The sequence below is a fragment of the Pristiophorus japonicus genome, chromosome 6 (genome assembly GCF_044704955.1).
Source record: "Pristiophorus japonicus isolate sPriJap1 chromosome 6, sPriJap1.hap1, whole genome shotgun sequence".
NCBI lineage: Eukaryota > Metazoa > Chordata > Chondrichthyes > Pristiophoridae > Pristiophorus > Pristiophorus japonicus.
Genome location: NC_091982.1, coordinates 178,922,962 through 178,946,432, shown reverse-complemented (window position 1 = coordinate 178,946,432; position 23,471 = coordinate 178,922,962). Strand labels below are relative to the sequence as shown.

Here is a 23,471-nt window from a genome sequence, read left to right as displayed (position 1 = left end):
TGTTAACCTCTGTTGCTACTTTTAGTGATTTGTGTATTTGTATTCCGAGATCTCTTGGCTCCTCTACCCCACACAAACTTGCACTGTCGAAGTAATAAGTGACCTCCCTATTCTTCCTACCAAAATGTAACACCTCTGTTGAACTTCATTTGCCAATTATATGCCCATTCTGCAAGTTTATTAATGTCTTCCTGCAAGTTCCTCACTCTCATTAGACCTTTGGTTCCCCACATTTTCCAGTATGTTTTGTGTCCTCTACTGTGAAGACAGACAAAATAGGTGTTTAACGTCTCTGCCATTACCTATTCCCCACTGTAATTTCTCTTGTCTCTGCCTCTAACGGATCCACGTTTACTTCCATTAAGCTCTTCCTTTTTATATGCATGTAAAAGCTCTTACAATCTATTTTTATATTTCTTGCTAGTTTACTCTCATATTCTATTAATTTCTTGGTCATCCATGTCTGATTTTTAAAATGCTTCCAATCCTCAGGCTTACAACTCTTTTTGGCAACATTGTAAGTTTCTATTCATCTAATACTATCTTTAACATCTCTAGTTAACCATGGCTGTACCACTTTCCCAGTGGAGTTTTTATTCCTCAAGGGAATGTACATTCGTTGAAAATTATGAAGTATTTCTTTAAATGTTTGCCATTGCTTATCTACCATCTTTTAATATATTTTGATCTAATTTCCCAGTCTACCTCAGCCAACTCACTCTTCATACCTTCCTAATTGGCTTTGTTTAAATTTAAGATCCTAGTTTCAGACTTAACCACATCACTCTCAAGCTTAATATGAATTCTATCATATTATGATCACTCTTCCCCAGAGGATCTTTTACTAAGGATGCAGTTATTTGCACTGTGAAAATGGTCTGATTGGCTCTCCATTATCACATAACCTGATTGCTGATTGGTCCCCTTGGACGCCACACACAGAAGTTTCTCTGGAATGTGTATTTGGAACCGCCCAGCCCAAGTTCTGAGTGACTTTACAAAGTGTAATTCGAGCCATTCTGATTTCAGAACCCAGAGAGGATAGAGCTCCACCAACCTAGCAAAAGTCTCCCAAGTTCCTGACCCCATCCCAGCCCAAATGCATGCCTCCCCCAGCTGAAGTTCCTGACCCCAACCCAAGTTCATGCATCCCTCAGCCCAAGTTCCTTACCCCCACAAGTCCAAGTTCATGCTCCCCCAGCCCAAGTTTGTTTCCCCCCCCCTAGAGTTCATGCCTCCCCCAACCCAAGTTCCTTAACCCCCACCCCAGCCCAAGTTCATGCCCCCCTAGCCCAAGTTCCTGACCTTCCCCCCCACCCCCAACATAGATGGGGCATTGTTTGCGGGTCACGGATTGTTAACAGGTTTATTGGATATGAAGTGAATAGTGATAGTATTGTGACTTCCGGATTTCATCCACTTCAACGATGTCCCTTGTAACACACGCACTGAGCCTTCCGAAAAATCGGGTCTGGGTGTGAAAGGGGTTGGAAGAACATGATACGCTTCCTGAGTTCCCTCTCTCCCCTCCGATCCCCCCTCCTGCTTTCCCTCTCCCTCCCCATCTCTCTCTCCCCCCGTATCTCTCTCTCCCCCCCATGTCTCTCCCTCTTCCCTCCCCGTGTCTCTCTCTTCCCCCCCATGTCTCTCCCCCCGACTCTCATCTCCCCCCCATGTCTCTCTCTCTCCCCCCCCCCGTGTCTCTCTCTTCCCCCACCCGCCTGCCTTCCACCTCTCTCTCCCACTATCTCTGATGTTTTCTCTCCCACAGAAGGCCGCGAAAATGTTCCAATTTCAGCGGCAACAAATGTTTTAGCAGCGGACTCCATGCGGATTCGTTGTGGGGTCCCACTTACGGTTCCGGTTTCGGGTCCGAGGAGTCTGTGCATGTGCGAGAAGCATCGGGGGCGGAGTTCAGAGGATGCAAGTGCAGAAAAATACAGTGCAAATAGTCACTCTGTTTTACTAATTAGCCCTGTCTCATTACACAATACTAGATCTAAAATAGCCTGCTCCCCAGTTGGTTCCTTAAAATATTGTTCTAGAAACCGTCTTGAATGCATTCCATAAATTATCCTCCAAGCTATATTTACCAATGTGGTTTGTTCAGTCTATACGAAGATTAAAGTTCCACAGGATTATTGCATTACCCTGTTACATGCTTCTCTAATTTCCTGATTATACTCTGCCCAAAACTTTGATTACTGTTAATGGAGCCTATAAATTACTTTCATTAGTATTTTCTGCCCTTTGTTATTTTGTAGCTCCATCCATACTGATACTACATTCTGATTTCCTGGGCTAAGACCCTTTCCCTCTACTGCCTTTATCTCATCCATTTTAAGGGCTACCCCACCTCCTTTTTTTCCCCTATCTTTTCTAAATACTGTGTAATATTTGGTTCCCAACCTTGTTCACCCTGCAACCACATCTCAGTAATAGCTATTAGATTTAACACATTTATCTCTATCTGTGCCATTAATTAATCTACTTTGTTACAAATGCTTTGTACATTCAGATGTAGCGCATTTAATTTTAACTATTTGCCATTTTTCCCTGATGTGGGCTTAGTCGCCAATAACCCTTTCCCATTATTAAACTCTCTGTCACTTCCTGACCCAACCTGCTTGATTTTACCCAAATCGCTACTTTGCTCTACAGCCTTGACTTTTCTCTTCAGACTTATAAATTTACCCTTATCTGAACCCATTAGACCTTGGGAATCACTTTTGGCCAGATCTTTGAGCAGGTCTGAGCACCCCTTACTGAAAATGTCACACCACTTTCTCTAGCATCCTACGCGCCTATGCATCTACTATATCTTCTTCCACTGCACCCTGGATATAATTGTATGCTACATGACATAAAATAACATTTCCTCTGATTCACATGAGCCCCACTAATATTAAAAGGCTGCTCCTGCATTCAGGCATAACATAACCTTGAAATACTATGCATTTCTGAGCTGGCACCTGAAATTCATAAGCAAGATCCCTGAACAAAACAAAAATTCAGTGACCTGAGACTCTGTTTTAACAATTAGGTTTTGTAGTCACAAGAAGGCACATCTCCACCTTAATCAGCAGAATCATTACACTGCATAACACTCTTGTCTTTATAAAGCTAATATCTGACTTATCTGAGCAACATCATAGCAGATATGAATACATACATAATTATACATTATATACATAATTATATATAATTACACATACATAATGATATTTAAACATACAAAACATTAAAACATGGATTAATCAAGGACAGTCAGCATGGATTTGTAAAGGAAAGGTTGTGCCTGACTAACTAAATTGAATTTTTCGAGGAGATAACCGGTAGGGTCGATGAGGGCAGTGCGTATGATGTAGTTTATATGGATTTTAGAAAAGCTTTTGATAAAGTCCCACATGGCAGACTGGTCACAAAAGTAAAAGCCCATGGGATCCACAGCAATGTGGCAAGTTGGATCCAAAATTGGCTCAGAGGCAGGAAGCAAAGGGTAATGGTTGATAGGTGTTTTTGTGACTGGAAGGCTGTATCCAGTGGGGTTCTGCAGGACTTAGTGCTGGGTCCCTTGCTTTTTGTGATATATATCAATGACTTGGACTTGAATGTTGGATGTATGATTAAGAAGTTTGCACTAAAATTGATTGATAATGAAGAAGAAAGCTGTGGACCGCAGGAAGATATCAATGTACTGGTCAAGTGGGCAGAACAGTGGCAAATGGAATTAAATCCGGATAAGTGTGAGGTAATGCATTTGGGGAGGTCTAACAAAGCAAGGGAATACACATTAAATTGTACGACACTGAAAAGTGTAGAGGAACAAAGAGACCTTGGAGTGCAGGTCCACAGATCCCCGAAGGTATCAGGCCAGGTAGATAAGGTGGTTAAGAAGGCATATGGGATACTTTCCTTTATTAGTCGAGGCTTGGAATACAAGCGCAAGGATGTTATGCTTGAACTGTATAAAACACTGGTTATGCCAGAGCTGGAGCACTGTGTGCAGTTCTGGTCATCACATTACAGGAAAGATGTGATTGCTCTGGAGAGGGTGCAGATGAGATTTACAAGAATGTTGCCTGGACTAGAGAATTTTGGCTAAAAGGAAAGATTGGAGATGATGGGTCTGTTTTCTTTGGAACAGAGGAGGCTAAGGGGAGACCTGATTGAGGTGTATAAAATTAGGAGGGGCCTGGATAGAGTGGATAGGAAGGACCTATTTCCCTTGGCAGAGTGGTCAACAACCAGGGGGCATAGATTTAAAGTAATTCGGGGGAGGTATAGAGGAGATATGAGAGGAAATTTATTTACCCAGATGGTGGTTGTGGTCTGGAACTCACTGCCGGAAATGGTGGTAGAGGCAGAAAGCCTCACCACATTTAAAAATTGGATGTGCACTTAATGTACCGTAACCTACAGGGCTATGGACCAAGAGCTGGAAAGTGGGATTACGCTGGATAGCTCTTGGTTGGCCGGCGCGGATACGATGGGTCGAAATGGCCTCCTTTCATGCTGTAAATTTCTATGATTCTATGATACACATATAAACAAAGAACACTTCAGGAGCCAAACAGATTTATCCAAAAAGCGATGCAATAATAAAATTAATTATGTCTTTGTGACTGAAAAATTATTAGTAAACTCCATCTGGTGGATTATATTCAGTTGATGTCCGACCTCCATTTTCTATGTTGTTGCTCTACAATTCTTTAATCCAGCTGTGTCTCAGCAATAGTAATGATATATATCCAACCTCAGGGAGAAGAGCTTTTGGCTATTTAGGTGTCAACTTTGGCTCAGTGCTAGCACTCTTGTTTCTGAGTCAGAAGATTGTGGGTCAAGCTCTACTCGAAATTTGAGCACATAATCTAGGCTGACACTTCAAATGGAGTACAAAGAGAGTGCTGCACTGTCCAATGTGCCATCCTTTGGATGAGATGCGCATAAAATATCCCATGGTACTTTTCAAGGAAGTGCTGGAGAGATTTTGTGGTGTCCTGGCCTATCCCTCAACCAACATCACTATAACATGCAATCTAGTTATTTATTTCACTGCTGTTTGTGGGACCTTGATGTCGGCAACTTGGTTGCTGGGTCTCTCTGCACTACGACAGTATTTACACTTCAAAAGTACTTTATTGGCTGCGAAATATTTGGGACGTCCTAAGCTCATGAAAGGCGCAATGTAAATGCAAGTTCCTTCTTTAATATTTTGCAGCCGTTACTGAAACAAGGGATGCATTTTCACAGCTGAGGAATGAGTTTATATGTATGAACAATAGCCCCCAAATCAATTACGTACCGTTGCCTCCTTAAAATGCTTAATTGTTCAGATCTGTGTACAGAGACTTAATGAGATCTAATTTACTGAAATATGTTGGACGTCTTCGATTTAGTGAGAGTAGAACTTTCATATTCCGGAAATGTCCTCACGGTGTCGCTCTGATTCTTCACGTTGAATACTATTTCCAAAAGCTGCACTTCTGTTGTAAATAAAAGGAAAGAGCGTTTTTTTCAAACGCACGAAGACTTATGGCGCACTTTGATCGTTGATAACGTCATAATATATCCAGATAATGCGCCGCAGTTGAAGAGAAAGAGTGACACAATACTAGTCGAGAGGAAAACATGTTTGATTATAAATCACGATAAATATTAACAACGCCTTTGAAGATATACATGGTTTACCAACCTTAGATCAGAAACTTAGTGCATTTGACTTGTTGAGAATAACAAGAGGATAAGACATCCCAAAAAATAACTGTCCAGAGACGACTGACCTTCTAAAAAGGGTAACTTCCCTTTAATAGTTTGATTCCAAACATGTTTCCCCTTACGATTATTGTATGTGTGAAAATCTTGGCTCGCTGTGCATCATGTTTAAGATTTGTCAAGCTGCAAGGAGTTACTAGTTATTTACTGAACAACAAGAGGTTACGCTAGTAAAGATTATGCTAAAAGTAAAATAGAAATGCTGAAGCAACTGATGCCAGATAAAACATGACATCAAATTATGCTTGTTGGATACTTACTGACAGTTTTTGCACCCACAGTTTGACTAATCGTTTCCAAACACGTTTGCAATTTATTTCACATATGATTGATTTCATGCATCAATGAAAATTATACTCAATATCCTGTTCGTGTAGTTTGTTCAAATGTAATGACTTTCCTTATAACAATTAAATCAATATGAAAACAATGCAATTTTCAATCACTACTCGCACGAACAATTTTTATGCTCAATTATTATGAATCTACACAAAATGCATGAAGCTGGACATAGGCCCAGCCTTTTATTATATTGTCTATAACTTCTGTACCATATTCTAACACATCAAAACTAAAACAGCTGTGTGATTCTGACTATGTTATAGATTTACAACACAGAAGAGTACTGTTAAACGGCAATACTCATACCATTTGTTCTGATCTAACTTGCCTCTGGGTCAACATGTATCTTCCACTCAGTCTTCTGCTGCTAAATTCAATAATAGAATTTTCCATTTTAAAACTGTGTCATTTAAATGTCAGTAACTTGTAAAGGCCTTTATTGATTACTTACAATTTCCATACTATCTTTATTATCACCTGTCATTCACAATCCTCTGCATTTCAAATTTTTGTGAAAAATGCACAACGGGCCAGTCAGAATTTGAAAGAGAAAATAACAACAATTTGTATTTATATAGCACCATTGACATCCCAAGGCGCTTCACAGGAGCATTATGAGACAAACAATTTGACACTGAGCCACATAAGGAGAAATTAGGGCAGGTGACCAAAAGCTTAGTTTAAGAGGTAGGCTTTGAGAAGCATCTTGAAGGAGGAAAGAGAGGTAGAGAGGCGGAGAGGTTTAGACAGGGAATTCCAGAGCTTAGGGCCGAGGCAACAGAAGGCACACCACCAATGGTTGAGCGATTATAATCAGGGATGCTCGAGGGCAGAATTAGAGGAGCGCAGACATCTCGGGGGTTCTGGGGCTGGAGGAGATTACAGAGGTAGGGAGGGGCGAGGCCCTGGATGGATTTGAAAACAAGGATGAGAATTTTGAAATTGAGGCGTTGCTTAACTGGGAGCCAATGTAGGTCAGCGAGCACAGGGGTGATAAGTTAGCAGGACTTGGTTCAAGTTAGGACCTGGGCAGTCGAGTTTTGGATCACCTCTAGTTTATGTAGGGTAGAATGTGGGAGGACAGCCAAGTGTGCGCTGGAATAGTCAAGTCTAAAGATAACAAAGGCAAGGATGAGGGCTTCAGCAACAGATGAGCTGAGGCAAGGGCGGAGACGGGCGATGTTACGGAGAAAGAAATAGACGGTCTTAGTTATGCTGCGGATATATGGTCGAAAGCTCATTTCAGTGTCAAATATGACACCAAGCTTCAAAACAGTCTGGTTCAGCCTCAGAGAGAAGTTGGGGAGAGGGATGGAGTCAGTGGCTAGGGAATGGAGTTTGTGGCGGGGACCGAAAACAATGGCTTCAGTCTTCCAAATATTAAATTGCAGAAAATTTCTGCTCATCCAGAACTGGATATCGGACAAGCAGTCTGACAATTTAAAGAATGAGGAGTGGGTCAAGAGAAGTGGTAGTGAGGTAGAGCTGGGAGTCATCAGCGTACATGTGGAAACTGACGCTGTGTTTTCAGATGATGTCGCCAAGGGACAACATGTAGATGAGAAATATGAGGGGGTTAAGGATTGATAAAATAAAGATTAATGTTTCTAGTGGCACTCTTCATCGCAATCCTGAGTTCTGCTGAAGGGTTCCAATTTGAAAGTTAACCTATTTTTCACTGAGATGCTAATTCAGGTATTTACGTTTTCCATTTTTTGTCTTGAAGTTGTAACATGGAAGGAAATTAGATATATTACTGCAACAGTTATTCTTAAAGTGCACTTTCTAAGTTCTGAGTTTTATGTTTCCATAAATAGTTCAATTTTCTGAGTTTTTAAAACTGTGCATTCGTCACCTATAAAGAACAGTTCTTTAAACATCAACATCTGGATTTTAATATAGTCACTTTTTTCCGAATTAAATACCCATTACTTTGGGGAGAGGTCAATTTCATTGTGATAGATCTAACTATGCAGTTACAGACTTTTTTCAGAGTCAGATTGAACTTTGTCATTTGTCAAATGAATATTCTAAAGCACCAATCATGCTCCAAGTCACTGGCCAGTTGCTCATAAGCAAGCTCCTGAGCCCATGCCTGAGTTTTGGCCGGTCTGAATGATCTCAGTCATTAGCCCTATTGGCGATAGAGTATCAGTGTTTGGCTGACCACTTCCACTTGCATATCTTAGCCTCATTGGCATGAAAGCAGCATCCTCACAAAACTATAAATGAAATGGAAATTCAGCTGCGTTTGCATTTGAATAAATCATGACCAGAGAATACAGATTAAACTGCAAATGCTTTTGCCACACCTGATGTTGCCGGCTATCTCCCAGCTACAATAGATTTCTTGTCATAGTAACCAGTGCGCACTATGTGATTGGAAGAGCACCTCAGCAGACTGCTGGGCCTCCAAGGCGCGGCCATCCTCATTCTTTGCATTCTCCTTTTCATTTATCAGCAGCACGTCGCCGTTTTTCATTAAAAAAAATCCCCATTTATTTCTATATATATAATAAATTATGGACAGCTTTCCGTCGGCTGCGATTATCCGACAAGCCATGTCACATACTGATGTTTTCAGCGCTGAGATGTTGGTGGCGTGATAGACCAAAATACATTTCCAGGATGAACGTGGCTCTACAAAATCTCAGCAATAACGTAAGTTCTAACCCGGCGTTGTTGACACATAAACATGTATAATGATAGACAACCTGAACGGAACAAGCCATATTCGTTATGTGATCGTGCTTATTGGAGAGCAATTCACTTAGTGAAAATAACCCGAAGCTTTCCAGCTTCTCGTGCTTCCGATGAAGCTTTTGCTTATTTGTTTTAACTAGGAATTGTAAGCCGTATTTACATGATCACACGATTCCCTTAAATACAGTTTGCAGTACCAGTTCATTACAAAAAGGTGCCAATAGGATTTAATGGAAAAGTACAGTGACTACGGGCAGGTCTGTTGTTTATGCTTTGGGTATGAAGAGGGACCGTTACGTGTTTTGATTTCATTTTGAAATGCTTTCAAATGTGATCTTTTACAAAAATGATACGCGGCATTGTTGCCGATCCTTGTACAAACGGGAAGAACTGTGTCCGAAGCACGGTTTATTTATGTACCGTTGTAAAATGGGCCGTAGTTCATTTCGCCAGACCGCAAAGATAATTGTTTTTTTATGTAAAACAGATCAACATTGAGCTGATGTAGAAGTGAAAAAATAAGGTTTAGTGGCAATTTTCCTTTACCCAAATCAATACAACTCCGAATTCCAGATGAGAATAAGCACTTTCAAACAGATAACTTCATTACATCAATCCCCATCTGTGTACAAACTACCCCGATGAGAGAGTATGGTTATTATGCAGTGAGTGAGCTCCGTGTAAACTGACGTGTTCCATTCCAACAGAAACAGCGGTCAGCTTAACATTACATTTATTTTGACATAACGTCATGGATACTTTCTGCTCCCCTCTTCAGCGACCAGGTATGTTGTACTCCGAGATCAAAGTAAACTCGTATAATATGTGAAGGGTGGAACCAAATATCACTTGCATTAATAATCCGTGTAACAGGTTACCGTTTCCATAGTTGCCAGTTTTTTTTGTATTTAAAAAAAATCACAGAACCAGATCTGTAAAGTAAATATATTCTAACTTGTCAATATGTTTTGGTTAACTGTTTGTTTTAGGACTACAGAATAGTACCGGCCGGGTTTTATAAGTTATACAGGCTTTGGGACTTCTGTACTTTCCCTGATCAATTTTGAACACATAACATGTTGCAAATCAATATTTCATTTATTACCCCTTCCCTTACATTAACTGATATGCACTTCAATGATGGTATCTTCAGTTAGTTAATGAACATCTACTTATTACAAAACACATTATTTACCCTATAAACAATACAACTAAGACACAGACTTGGAAACAAAATATCAATGAAAGGATTATATGTTCTAGATTTTGGGATCAGCCTGATGGTTTGCATTATTCCTGCACATGCCTGTGTTCCTTTCGACCAGTGTTCTTAACAAGTACCACATAATATGCTACCATGGCAATATATAAATGATAAACATACTATTTCATTGCCTTGGAAAAAAGATATTGATTAACGCAATTCCATTGCCAAAAATGTTTGACGTTCAGCTGAAATTAGTGGACAGAATTTATTTTGTATCTGTGAGAACTAAACAGCACAACTTCTCAATGCAATCAGCAATACTGGGAATATCAGATTAAGGAGAATGTATTATTGCATAAATTGTGGTTTTCCCTTTCACTATCATTGATAGCTTTTGAAAGTTAGTGCTATTCTTACCAATCCTCCTCCCATCACAAAACATCTGTATATTACAATAGACACTTTAGCAACATACTGCTTCAGGGTCTATGTGATGACATAATACAGATTCAAAATTATCAGAGGAGATGATTACCTTAATGCAAAAATAATTATGGTGTTAAGCTGGAATACACCAAGGGCACGAAAATCGGTTGGGTATCGCACCCCAGAGTGGCGGTACAGCGTCGCTCATGGTTTAACTCTCGGCCGCAGAGATTTTAGCGGCGCTCGCAAACTTTGGTTCACTTTCACCAGCGGCACTAACAGTTATCGCTTTGCCCTCTAATGCCAGCGAGATCATGACGTCAGTACGCATGCAACACCCTGCTAGTTTGGTTTGTGTGCCTCACTTACCGACAGCCGCTGAACACGTCAGAGAAAGGAGGCGGTCTCAGCTTCTTTGGGCGATGCAGGGAGGGTACTTTAAGGGATGAGCAACCGAGTTACTCAGAGGTCACAGTGATTGAAATGTTCCCACACAGCACTGTGTATGTATCTCTTGGATTGCTGCAGCAGATTGTCTTCAATGTTACAGTTAAGTAGCGATTTTAGGTGTGTATTTAGATTGGTGCATGCCACCTTTGCCTCCTCCAAGCAATTGGTAGGTGTGTCTACAGAGAAGGGAGATTGGAAATTTGGGACCATGAATGAGGAGACCCCGTAGATGTTGGGGCAGGAGGCCTTACCCCCCACGGATTTATTCGGAACACTTATCATACCGAGACATGTCTGAGGAGCAGTGCATTAGAAGGCTATGGTTTCACAAGAAGGTAGTCACTGAGCTATGCCATCTCTTGCAGCCAGACCTAGAAGCTGATATCGGGACCGGACTTGGCTTCAGTTTCTATGCCTCCAGCTCCTTCCAGGCTGCAGCAAGGGACATCTGCAGCATGTCGCAACTTGCTGTTCATTGCTGCACCCGCAAGGTCACAGATGCTCTGTACCGCAGGAGAATGGACTACATAAAGTTTCCCATGACGAGGGAGAAACAGGAAGAACGATCATGTGAGTTCGCCAGGATAGCAGGCTTTCCGATGGTGCTGGGCACCATTGATTGTATCCACGTGGCATTACATGCACCATACCAGAATGCGGAGGTGTTTTGCAACTGCAAGGGCTACCACTCCCTCAATGTACAGTTGGTGTGCGACCACATGCAGCACATCCTCACTGTGAATTCCTGCTATCCTGGCAGTGTACACGATGCTTTCATCCTGTGGGAGAGCACTGTGCCACGACTCTTCCAGCCACCACATGAAGGTCGTGACTGGCTGCTCAACAACAAAGTCTATGCTCTAGCCACTTGGCTCATGACACTTCTGCGCAACCCCAACACCCATACTGAACATCGGTACGACGAGAGCCATGAGGCCACCCGGAACCTCATAAAGCAGACTATCGGGGTACTAAAGCAGCGTTTCCAATGCCTTGACTGCTCTAGAGGAAGCCTTCAGTACCCACCTGATCAAGTCTCGCTCTTCATTGTAGTCTGCTGCATGCTATACAACCTGGCCAGCATGAGGGCCCAGGCATTGCCACTGGGGATTGCAGCTCCACCTCAGGAGGAGGAAGAGGAAGAGGAACATGAAGATGCACAGCATGACAAGGCAGACGAGGAGGAGGATCAGCTGCCATGGAGGAGGCACCGTGCCAATGATGCCGCTGCAAGGGCCTCATGTCAGCGCCTCATCCTGCATCGGTTCCAATGAATGAACGATCAGATGATGACTGGGCCTCATAGTCACATCGCTATGTGCTAGGCTCATGGTGCAGTTCCGGAAAATTTACAAGAATACACATGACGACAAAGCAAATGGTCAAATCAACATTTTATTATCTCTAACAAGAGTGTGTCCTTAAGATTTGGCTGACCTCCTCCTGTTCTAGTTATCTCCCTTTTGTTGTGGGCCAATTTCTTCTGCAAAGATGAAAATATTGATTTTCAGACATGGTGCGCTTCTGATGGGTGGGACACATTCAGATGGTCACTTTTTCCATTGCAATTCAATTTAAAGATGAAGATATTACTTACACTCACTTGACCAACGTCCTGCCATTTCTTCTTGCACTGGCTTCCAGATCTTGCAGTGTTGACCCCAGCGGAGTATTCTTCTGCAATGAGGTTCCATCTTTTTCTCATTTCCTTGGGTGAAACTTTTGACGACCACTCTTGCTGATATCCAGCTCCAACCATTTCTCCTCAATTACAGTCACTAATTTCTCCACTTCCTCATGGAGGAAATTCTTGGTTCGTCTTGTACGCTCTTGCGCTATTCGTCTATTGGATTCACACGCAGGTAATGTTCAAAAATCACACTTCACACCTTTGTTCCACCTATCCAGCGCTCCTGTCCACTCCCTCAGCCACACAAAGATCAATATTCAAAGCTCACCTTTATGCTCCATTACCAATGATTCTGAGGATGCTCTCCCTTTAATTGGCCGATTGCCAAGCTTCCTGTTGCACTGCGCATGCGCGCAAGCTGGACCACCCATTGCGCACGCTCAAATGGTCATGCGTCCCCCTGCCGGCACTCCACAAAACGCTGGGCCCAAGCCCCCCACCCCCGCCGGCCGTGCTGAGCAAGCGCGGCCGAAGCTCCACCCCCCCCCAGGCTTTGCAGGGCCACGCCGATGGATCCAGATGACGAGGGAGCGGTCAAATTCAGAGGTAAATTTTTTGCGCTTTTTTTCCCCACAAAGTCGGCGCACCACATCTAACTATACTGCTCTAAGCGGCTGGGGAAATTTGGGGCCTTTATACATAAACTAAGCATACTGCATAAATTGAAAAGTCATCTCGGAATCTAAATACATACTTTGCAGAGATAAAGCATATGGTTGGCAGAATGAAAATAACTCCACATGGCTTTTCAGTTATTGAGGGCTCAATTTTCCCCGGTCATTTGCGCCTTTTTGTGGCGCGCGCCGTTTTTTCTGGCGTATTTTTTTTTTAAGTTTCCCCCTGCGATCTGCGCCGGCGTAACTGACTTAGTTATGATTTTTCTAGGCCAATTTTATTTTACGTCGTAGGGGGTTCCCTCATGTCTGCGCTGTTTTTTTCAATTGTTCGCAGTTTGGCCAACATTTTTTTCTTTTATATTGGCGTACCTGGCCACTTCCGAAAAACCTTCTGGTGAGTTAAGAAACCAGCGCACATTCATAAATCTGCGCTGAAAGACGCCATTGTTTTTAAAGCGAAGATTTTGGAGGGAGTCAAGAACACTGTCAAAATCAATAATAAAGTTCAACTTTTTTTTTAACCTGTCAACGTAGAAGTGTAAATTTGTTGGATTTCACAAGTTTTCTAATTTTTTTACTCACTCACATGCCACCAACAAATGTCATGAAGAAGGACTGAAGGGTTGTAGGTTTGGCCGGCAAAATCGGCCTCATGCCCGGACACAGCGGCTCAGGGTTCGGCTACAAAACAAGCCGTTGGCGGGGGCTGGGGAGGGGGTGGTGGGGGCGAAGAAAAGAGAGCGAGGTGCGATCGGAAGGCTTAGAGCCCGGGGAGGGGGAGGGAGAGAGAGAAGTCACAAACAATTAGTAAAGGGCTGGGGGAGGGGGGCAGGAGAGGAGAGAGAGAGAGAGATGCCGATCGCAAGGCTTGGAGCCCGGGGAGGGGGAGGGAGAGAGAGAAGTCACAAGACTCAAGGGGGGGTGGGGGTGGGGGGGGGGGGGGTGGAGAGAGGTGACCCTGAAGGCTCAGCGACAACTATTGCACATGGACATGTTTACTGTTTGGAGCTGTTCCGTAATGTTGTATTGTGTTAATGGAACATGGTTCAGTTTTAATGTAAAATATATTTTATTCAAAAGTTTTCAATATTTAACTTTAATAAAATTATTCTTGTTTCAAACTTCAATTTAAGATCACTCTTTAAGATCACTTAAAAATTTTAAGATCATTATAAACTTGTAAATTTACATAACTTACAAAAAACTTTTAATTTGAGAAGTTACAACAGTAACAATAATAACAACAACAACAGCAGCAAAGAAAGGCTGCACCCATCTCTCATCCCCTTATTCTAAGACAGCCCGCTGCGCTGGGTCTTGGACACTCCATCACCCCTGCCTGCAGGCGGTGGCACAGCGTTTCTGGGCTTGATACCAAGCTTTTTCTTTCTAACATCTCGGATACTGCACACCACTTGAGGGTGGGGGGCGTCAGCGTCAGGCGACAAGTTGGAGGGCCCAGGTGGCAAGTTGGAGGGTCCGGCTTTGGGCTTTTCAGAGGCTGGTCTGGGGATTGGAGTGGGAGTGGCAATTGATTCTGTCAATGGGCGCGGGGTGTGGGCATGTTCCTGTATTGCAGCAGCTAACTCCAACATGCTGTCCCTCATGCACCCTGCAACATTCCCTCCCTCATGGCCATGACGTGGTTTGCACTACATCTGACATTCCCTCCCGCACGGCCACTATTCCCTCACTGATGGTCCCGGATATCGTTCCCATTTCTCACCTCCCGACAGTCCCGTAACCTCATCACTCACCCCACTGATGGTGTCCAGGAGTGATCGGGTAAGGTCAATGCTCTCCGCACTCAGTGCCATCATCTGAATCACATCTGTTAGATCCTGCATCTCAGGAGAGCGTGGTCGAGCTCTCCCTCCCCTCCTCCCCATGGGTGTGCCTCGCTGCACCACACCACTGGAACCCACAGCCTGGGAAGGTGGGGCGCTGGGTGTGCTCACTGCATCACACCACTGGGACCCACAACCTCAGAAGGTGTGAAACCCTGGAATGTCCCACCAACACTCAAACCACTAGTCACGGAAGGGGCTATCAGTACCTTCTCCAAAGTCAATACAACAGTGGGAGCTTCATCCAGCTCCATCTCCTTTCCCTCCTCCTCACCCCCATGGATGGATTGGAAGATGTTCTCCTCTTCTGGCTTGTCCACATCTGAATCTTCTTCTGCATTGTCAGGGTTGGCCTCAAATTCTGCAAAATATAACAGAAAAGTCAAATAGTTAGCAGCAGAGGAGGGGGCAGGACTGGTGGCATGAGTAGGCTCACACATTGCAGGCCAGGCAGCAGGTTGATTTGAATGGCCACGATGAATTTGCAGGGCTTATCCTCTCCCTCGAGTGTGGGCCCAGCTTGTGCAGTACTGATTGCTTTTTTCCAGGCAGGACCCATCAAAGCAGCGGCCCTCTCTTCCAAGGGTGTCAGTGGGTGCAGATTTGCCAGGCCTCCTCCTGTTTGAGTTCTTTCCCTTTTGTTGTGTGCCACTTTCCTCTGCAAAGCTGAAAATGCAATTGTTTAGAGAGGGTGTCTTTCTGCTGGGTGTGACATATACAGATGGTCACATTTACAATTGCAATTCCATTGAAAAATGAAAATGTTACTTACACTAACTACGTGACCACGGTCCTGCCATTTCTTTTTACACTGTCTTTCAGACCTCTTGGTATTCACCATTGCGCAGAAATCTTCTACAACTTGGTTCCAGTGTTTTTTCATTTCTTTTGGTGGAACTTTTATGTGACCTCTGCTGGTGTCCAGCTTCTGCCATCTGTTCTCAATCACAGTAACTAGTGCCTCCACTTCTTTCTGTAAGAAATTCTTGGTCCTTGCACTGCGTTGCATCTTGTATTGCTGCAGCTGCGATTTTTCCAGTGCTCTCATGCAGCACTTGTAACACACACAACCTGCTCTTTAAAAATGGCCGATTGCCAAATCTGAGCTGTACTGAGCATGCGCGTCTATTGGAACGACGTCAAAAACGTAACTTCTTTTCCCACGCATGCACTGAAGGTGCAAAATTGTTTTTTGGCGCAGACAGCAGGCTCCACCCGCGCCCCCCGAGGCGACTGGACATGCCACGCGGCACCAAATTCGAATTGTACATCGGGGAAAGTTCCACAAATTATTTCTGGTGCATTTCTGGCCTAGAAAAATTGGCGTAACTCTGGCAATGCGCCAGAAAACGGGCTTGGGGAAAATTGAGCCCATAATCTTTGATGTATTCCCAGGCCATCAAGGCTAGACAGTTTACACTGCCGTCTTTTCCTAGTTCTGATAAATGCATCTGAATCTCCTGTTGCATTAAATATTTTATCTACCCCATTTCTTGGCTTACCAAACGATGTGACAATTGCCCATTTATATTATAAATGATCTATTACACCAGAAGAAATGCATGGCAATTGCATTGCATTAAGATTGCTGTTTTCTTAGCTGCAGAACAATAAGAATGCAAATAAGCTATTGATTGTAATTCAGATCACTGTAGTTGGCATAATAGTGATTGTAACTAGAATAGTGGTTTTGAAACCTTTTGTGTAGTAGGGTGGCAACTGCAAATATTGATACATTCTTGGTAACCTTCACCTTAATTTTTGAATGATAATGTCAGCTACTCAAAGGAAAACAGTGCTATCATTGTAGAAACATGTTTATTAGTACACAGCTACAGAAATAATATGACAGTATTCAACAAATTCAACGAATCTGATGATTGGGGGTGGGGGAATCGAAATCTGATTAGCTTGTAGACCACTTGGGATACCCTCACATAATTTCTAGTGTCCAGAGACTCCAGTTTGAATACTTCTGGACTAGAAATAGATTAACCTGAGAACTTATTCTCATATGCTCTGGCTCCCTATGGAAGAAATTTTCAGTGAGTATTTGTTTCTTAAGATTAGCATTAATAGTAAATATTAGCCCAGATTTTGCTGGAGCGGGTATCTTGCAGTATGCACCATTAGTTCGACTTTTGCCAACCCCTCAGCTTGAATTTATTTTGCCCTGTGTGTTGCTGGAAATAAAAGCTGATAATGGCGTGACGACAGCAACAGGGCATCTGGGGCCTTGGTGAACAATGGGAGAAACAGTTTTTCTCCTTAAAAAATGAGATTTAAGGATTGAGAAAGTAACAGAGGAACAACGGAGAAGTGTAAATTAGAGTCAAATCAGGTACAGAAAGAGAAATAAAGAGAGAGAAAGAAAGAGTAGATTAAGAGAGCAAGAGGAAAGAGACAGAAAGGAAAATTATGAAAAACATGAAATTTAAAAAATCTCTAAAAACAATTTACTACCTGCAGGAATGAGACTCCACAGTTTAAAATTGAGATTGAGTGGCATTGTAGGAACTTAATTTCCTCATTCAAAAGTAGTACCCCAAACTTTCTGCTGCGAGTTTAATTGGCAATGAATGCACAAAAAAGCAATTTCATGTAAATCACAGGGGAGGTTGAGGGTGAGCTGCTGTTTTCACAAGTCTAACAGCGGAGTGATGCAAATCTTCCAGCAACTTGGTGGCGATTCACAATTAACAGGGTATCACTTCCTCGCCACATTGGTGGATGCCCTTTGTTACTGCTAGACTCGACTATTCCAATACTCTCCTAGCCGGCCTCCCACCTTGCACTCTCCGTATACTTCAGCTCATCCAAAACTCCACTACCCATATCCTAACTTGCACCAAGTTAAGTTCACCTGTCACCTTTGTGTTTGATGAGCAACATCGGCTCCTGATCCAGCAATGCCTCGATTTTAAAATGTTCATCCTTCCATGGCTTCGCCCCTCCCTATCTCTGTAACCTCCTCCAGCCTCATAACCCTCCGGGATCTCTGCATTCCTCTCCCGCCCGATCTCCATATCCCTTGATTCCCCATGACTCCAAAAATCTATCTATCTCAGCCTTGAATATATTCAGAGACTCAGCATCCATAGCCATCTGGGGCAGAGAATTCCAAAGATTCACAACCCTCTGAGTGAAGAAATTCCCTCTCATCTCTGTCACCCAAATCTCTCTGAATACCAAACATTTAAAAGTTTCTCACCATTTAAAAACTATTCTGTTTTTCTATTTTTCCTACCAAAGTGAATAACCTCACATTATACGCCATCTGCCGCCTTACTGCCCACCCAGTTAGTCTATCTATATTCCTTAGTCTATCTATATAGCTGTGTTCTCCTCACAGCTTACTGTCCCACCTAGCATTGTATCATCAGCAAACTTGGATACATTACACTCTGTCCCTTCATCTAGGTCATTAATATATATTGTAAATAGCTGAGGCCCCAGCACTGATCCTTGCGGCACCCCACTGGTTACAGCCTGCCAATCCGAAAAAGACCCGTTTATCCCTACTCTCTGTTTTCTGTCTGTTAACCAATCCTCTATCCATGCTAATACATTACCTCCAATCCCATGATCCCTTATCATGTGTAATCATCTTTTATGTGACATCTTATTGGATGCCTTTTCAATTTGGTCTTCACCTTCATTAGACTGCACCTGGAGTACAGCATTCAGTTCTGGGCACTGCACCTCATGGCGGAGGGGGTGCAGCGCAGATTCACTAGAATGATACCGGGGCAGAGGATTAAATTATTAACTATGCAGGGTGCATAGACTAGGCTTGTATTCTCTTGAGTATAGAAGATTAAGAGGCCAGAATTGGAACAGCACAGCGATCATGAAGGGTTATAGGGCTGAAGGAGATTACAGAGATAGGGAGCAGCGAGGCCATAGAGGGATTTGAAAACAAAGCTGGGAACTTTAAAGTCCAGGCTTGCCGGACAGGCAGCCAATTTAGATCAGTGAGCAAAGATGGGTGAATGGGACTTGGTGTGAGTTAGGGTACGGGCAGCAGAGTTTTGGGTGAACTTAAGTTTATATAGGTTGGAAGGTGAAAGGCTGGCCAGGAGAGAATTGGAATAGTCATGTTTAGAAGTTTAGTAGTGAAATAGAGTGTATATCAACTAATATTCCCAGGAATCAGTGTTTTAAAAGCATTCAGATGTTTAATTTTACCAGCCTTTTGGAGCAGTTTGCAAAGCCACTGATGTGCGTGAATATTTTCTTGTGTTCATGAATAAAGTTCTGTATATATGTTCCATCAGATGCACTAGAAATGCATAAATTATCTTGTAATTGTGGTGCATGCAGCAGTCCTGCGTTTCCAGTGCATGTGTAACACAAAGTCATTAATAAATGTCATTCAAATCTCCATTGAGGAGTCATTCTCATTCAACTGTACTGTATCCAGCCTGAGGTTATAATCAAAAGACAACATTGATGAGGCATAGAGGATATTGAATCCTCTGGCAAAGACAAATTGACATCAGCTACTGATGACATGCCACCTAGGGAACAGAATTCACATATGTTACTGAGCAATGAGAAGACCCTTTGTAACCAAATCTTTCTGGCACTTCTCTGGTACACACCATAAAAATAGAGGATGAGGATAACCAAAGCAGGAAAACAAAACAAAACACCAGTCACAAGAGGCATTTTCAGTCCCTTTAACACATCCACCACTAATCTAATCCAGAGCCTGCTGGAAGAGAGTATGCATCTGCTTAATTAGGCCATTGCCACTATCCATGTCAATGCACTATCCATGTTGGTGACACTCAAATCTACACTGACATGATTGCATTGCATAATATCACATAATATGGGCTAGGCATTGTTGCGATGAAAATCAGGTAGTTTCTATAATGGGTGGCCGCAACACCAATTTTATGCCTGAGCAGTACGTTGAAAATCTACTCCCCCATGTCTTTAAGAGTATCTCCACCAGAATTGCTATCGAAGTAAGTTTTCAGTAACATGCCCAAGTTATCAAGCTGAACAACCTCTCTGCAAATTATGTTAACTTCTAGAATGATGCTTTTCCTCCACGGTATCTCTCTTCCAGTAGCAACAACCTCAGCAACCAGGATGAGCAGCAGTTGGGCCTGTCAGAAGGCAGAAGGTGAGGGAGAGCTGCTTGTAGAGGGTCTTACCCAGCCCACAGGGTCTACAGGCCAAGCCACTTTCCTTAATATGACTGAGGTGCACTGTTGCTGATCTATGCAGCCTCCTGGCTCAGGTGGTCATACTTTTCTAGTAGCTGTCAAAGTCGCTACTGGCCTTAACGTTTTGCCTCAGGCTCCTTCCAAGCTGTTACAGGGGACATCAGTCTGCAGTACACAGCGGCATCAAGCCAGTTACCAATACCCTATTTGCCAGGGCCAACCAATACATCACCTTTCCCATGGATGCCAACACCCAAAAGTGAGAGAGCACTGTGATTTGCAGCAGTGGCTTGCTTCCATTTTGTTCATGGTATTATAGACTCCACTCTTGTACCCACCAAGGCATCAGAAGACCAGCCAGCAGCTTTCATCAACAGGAAGGGCTATCACTCCATTAATGTTGAACTGGTGTGTGATCACCACAAATCTGTGCCAGATTCACAAGCAACTTTAATTGGCGCTTTCAACTTGCATCACTCATCCAGCACCCCACTATTCCAACCTTCCAGGAACATGAGGAAGGCTGCTTGGGACAAAGGGCTACACCCTTCAGATATAATTGATAACACCCTTCCGCAACCCCACGACCCTGAGCAGTTGAGGTACAATCAATGACATGGTGGCACCAACAGGAACATCATAGAGCACACTATTGTGCTATTGAAGCAAAGGTTCAGGTACCTGTATATGCCCCACACAAAGTCTTGTTGCATGTTACACAACATGGCATTACAGAAAGATTTACAGTTGGAGGAGACAGCGCAACAGGAAGAGTCATCACCTGATGAGGAAGAATTGGATGAAGGCAATGAAGAAGCAGAAAGAGGGTGAGCACAATGTATTGGAGACAGCGAGGCCAGACATCAGCTATTGATCTGGTGACCTGGTCATTCTCTGCCCCTGAAAATTTTCACAAAGACCCTCTGGATTAACAGTCCTCATTAGCTCCTTCACCACTCCCTCAAAGCTGCATTAAAGAACACTGAAATTATTCATCCAACTTTTATATGAATGATACTCTGACAATGCAAAATCAGATGTGCTATGAAAATATACTGCAGATGAAAGTGATTAATTTATTGTCAAATATAATAATTGCCTTTAATTCATCTCTTATCCAATTGTTAACCTATAGTTCCTATCTTTAAAAAAAGGTTTACTCACTCTACTTCTGCCAGCACCCAGGGGCTTCAGAAAAGCCGATGGAAGTGTGCTGTTGCTCCTGTTGGGATTCTTGAGATGCTCATGGCTGGCACCTTCTGGACTGAACTCAAACTCAAAAGAGCCCGGCTACTACTGACAGCTCTGACTGCTACACTTTGGCAGCACAGCTGGCTTTCTGGCACCCTGCTGAATATTAGATGAGAGGGTGGTGAGGGAGCAGATGTGCTGAGATTCTGAGAGAAAGCAACACGTATTACTTTTGTTGCCCAACTGCCACTCCTATGGGGCTGAGGCTCATCACTTCCACTGATCTGGGGGAGAGCAGACTGCACAAGATGAATTACACCTTCAAAGCCTCTTATCTATTTGCTCCACCTGTCTGTCCAAGTTGGAGCTCAGTGTCTGGATGGCAACAATTTGAGGTTCCACCAAAGCTGCAAAGACTGGTAACATTGACTCCTGTTTTGAGGGCCCAATTGATGCGTTCCTGGAGCTAGCCACATGCTCCAAGGTAAACTGCAGATTGGTGATTCTGTGCGACATTGCACTACAAAAGTGGACGGCTCCACACTTTTAGACATGATGCTGCAACTCCTTGGCAGGACTCCCAATACCTGATATAATGCTTGTGTAAAGCAAGTAGTTTTATAGCTGGACCTCAACAGAGCTAGGAGAGGATCTGGGGCCTTCTATGAGCTGATTTCTGGGCTGTCCCTATTGCTAGTACTTGCTGCTGCTCACTGCTGCTGGGTGCTTCACCATGTGCAGACCCTCTAACTTAATCTCTATCCCGGCCAGGATGCCAAATTTTGTGCTGGTGCTTGGGAGTGATGCAGAATATGAATGTGCTTCTGCAGAAGGATTCTCCTCCTCCGATGTCTGTTCTTCTGCAGGACCTTGATGTTGAGCCTTGACGCGGCCCTGACCTGTGAGGAACATCAGAGCCAGGTCGGGACCTTAAAAAAAGCATGGAGGCATGCGACTACAAGATATAGCACGTGCTGCTGCAGGAGGGCTTCGGCTGTGAAGAGGGCGACTTGATTAGACGTAATCAAAATCCAGGACACTGATTGGAGCACGGGCAGGTACAGCAGGTGCGGCGAGGTCGGGGCGAAGGAATGGCGAGGTCGGGGCGAAGGAACGGCGAGAGTTCATAGAGCGACGTGATCGAGGCCCAAGAGAGGCATGAGTTCGGGCCCAGAAGAGGCGAGGGCCCAGGGGCAGCACGGGCCAGCCCACACTGTGATATGTGTGCACTAGGTCTGTGCAGCAGAGCTGGTCTCCAGTCGTCTTGGTTAATCCATGTCACTGGACCAAGACCTAGCTCTGTCAAGCCCGTGTGGTAGCTGGGGTGCAACGGCCACCACACATTAAAAAAATCCACGCACAGGCATCTTCCACCCTTTAGTATGTTGTTTGGGACCTGGAATATTAGGTCCTTCATTGAAACACCTGTGAACTCATCCCTTTTGGAAGCGGGTCATCTTCAATTTCGTGAGACTGCCTATGATGATGATGCTGAGAAGAAGGTAAAGGAAAGAGAAAAAGTACAATTGTTAGCCTGGCACTGACAGGCTGCACGGTTGCAGGTAACAGGCTTCACAATGCAGTTTCACGTTGCCAAGCAGGTTGTATGTGCATTTTTCTGAGATATTTGAAGGGTACAGGTAATAGTTAAAGCCCGTTCAGATAAGCCCCTATCCTCAAAATCTCTAATGCAGAAAGCTTTCAAGAGAGCCACTGATCTCAAGAGCTTGCTGATCCAGCTTGGAGAGGATTGTGCTGGGTGTTCCTCCCCCAGTCTTATTCCTCTTCCTTGTGTTGTGCAAATTTCTATCCTGCAGAAAGAGAGGGTGGAGTTGGTGAGTAGCTACTGAGAAGGTGAGTGCTGTGTGAGGCTTCTGCTTGTTGTGCATAAGATGAAAGGGAGAAGCAAGGTGCAAATATGATTTTAGCAATGCTGTTGACAAGGTCCCACATGGCAAGCTGATCAAAAAAGTAAAATCCCATGGGATCCAAGGGAGAGTCGTAAATTGATCCAAAATTGGCTCAGAGGAAGGAAGCAAAGGG

At 43.6% G+C, this 23,471-nt stretch overlaps 1 protein-coding gene across 2 annotated transcripts in view; it reads left to right on the top strand.

Annotated features, from left to right (window-relative positions):
- The first annotated feature begins 8,619 nt into the window (after positions 1-8,619).
- Positions 8,620-23,471, top strand: part of LOC139265893 (endothelin-converting enzyme 2-like) — a 254,719-nt gene continuing 239,867 nt past the window's right edge. The window contains exons 1-2 of one of the 2 annotated variants that reach the window (XM_070883441.1): positions 8,620-8,778; positions 9,528-9,605. Coding sequence is in view for 1 of the 2 variants with exons in the window: in XM_070883439.1 (XP_070739540.1) it covers positions 8,692-8,778 (87 nt within the window). In the remaining variant the exon portion in view is untranslated. The remainder of the gene's footprint in view (positions 8,779-9,527; positions 9,606-23,471) is intronic. The other variant, XM_070883439.1, reaches the window with a different exon arrangement.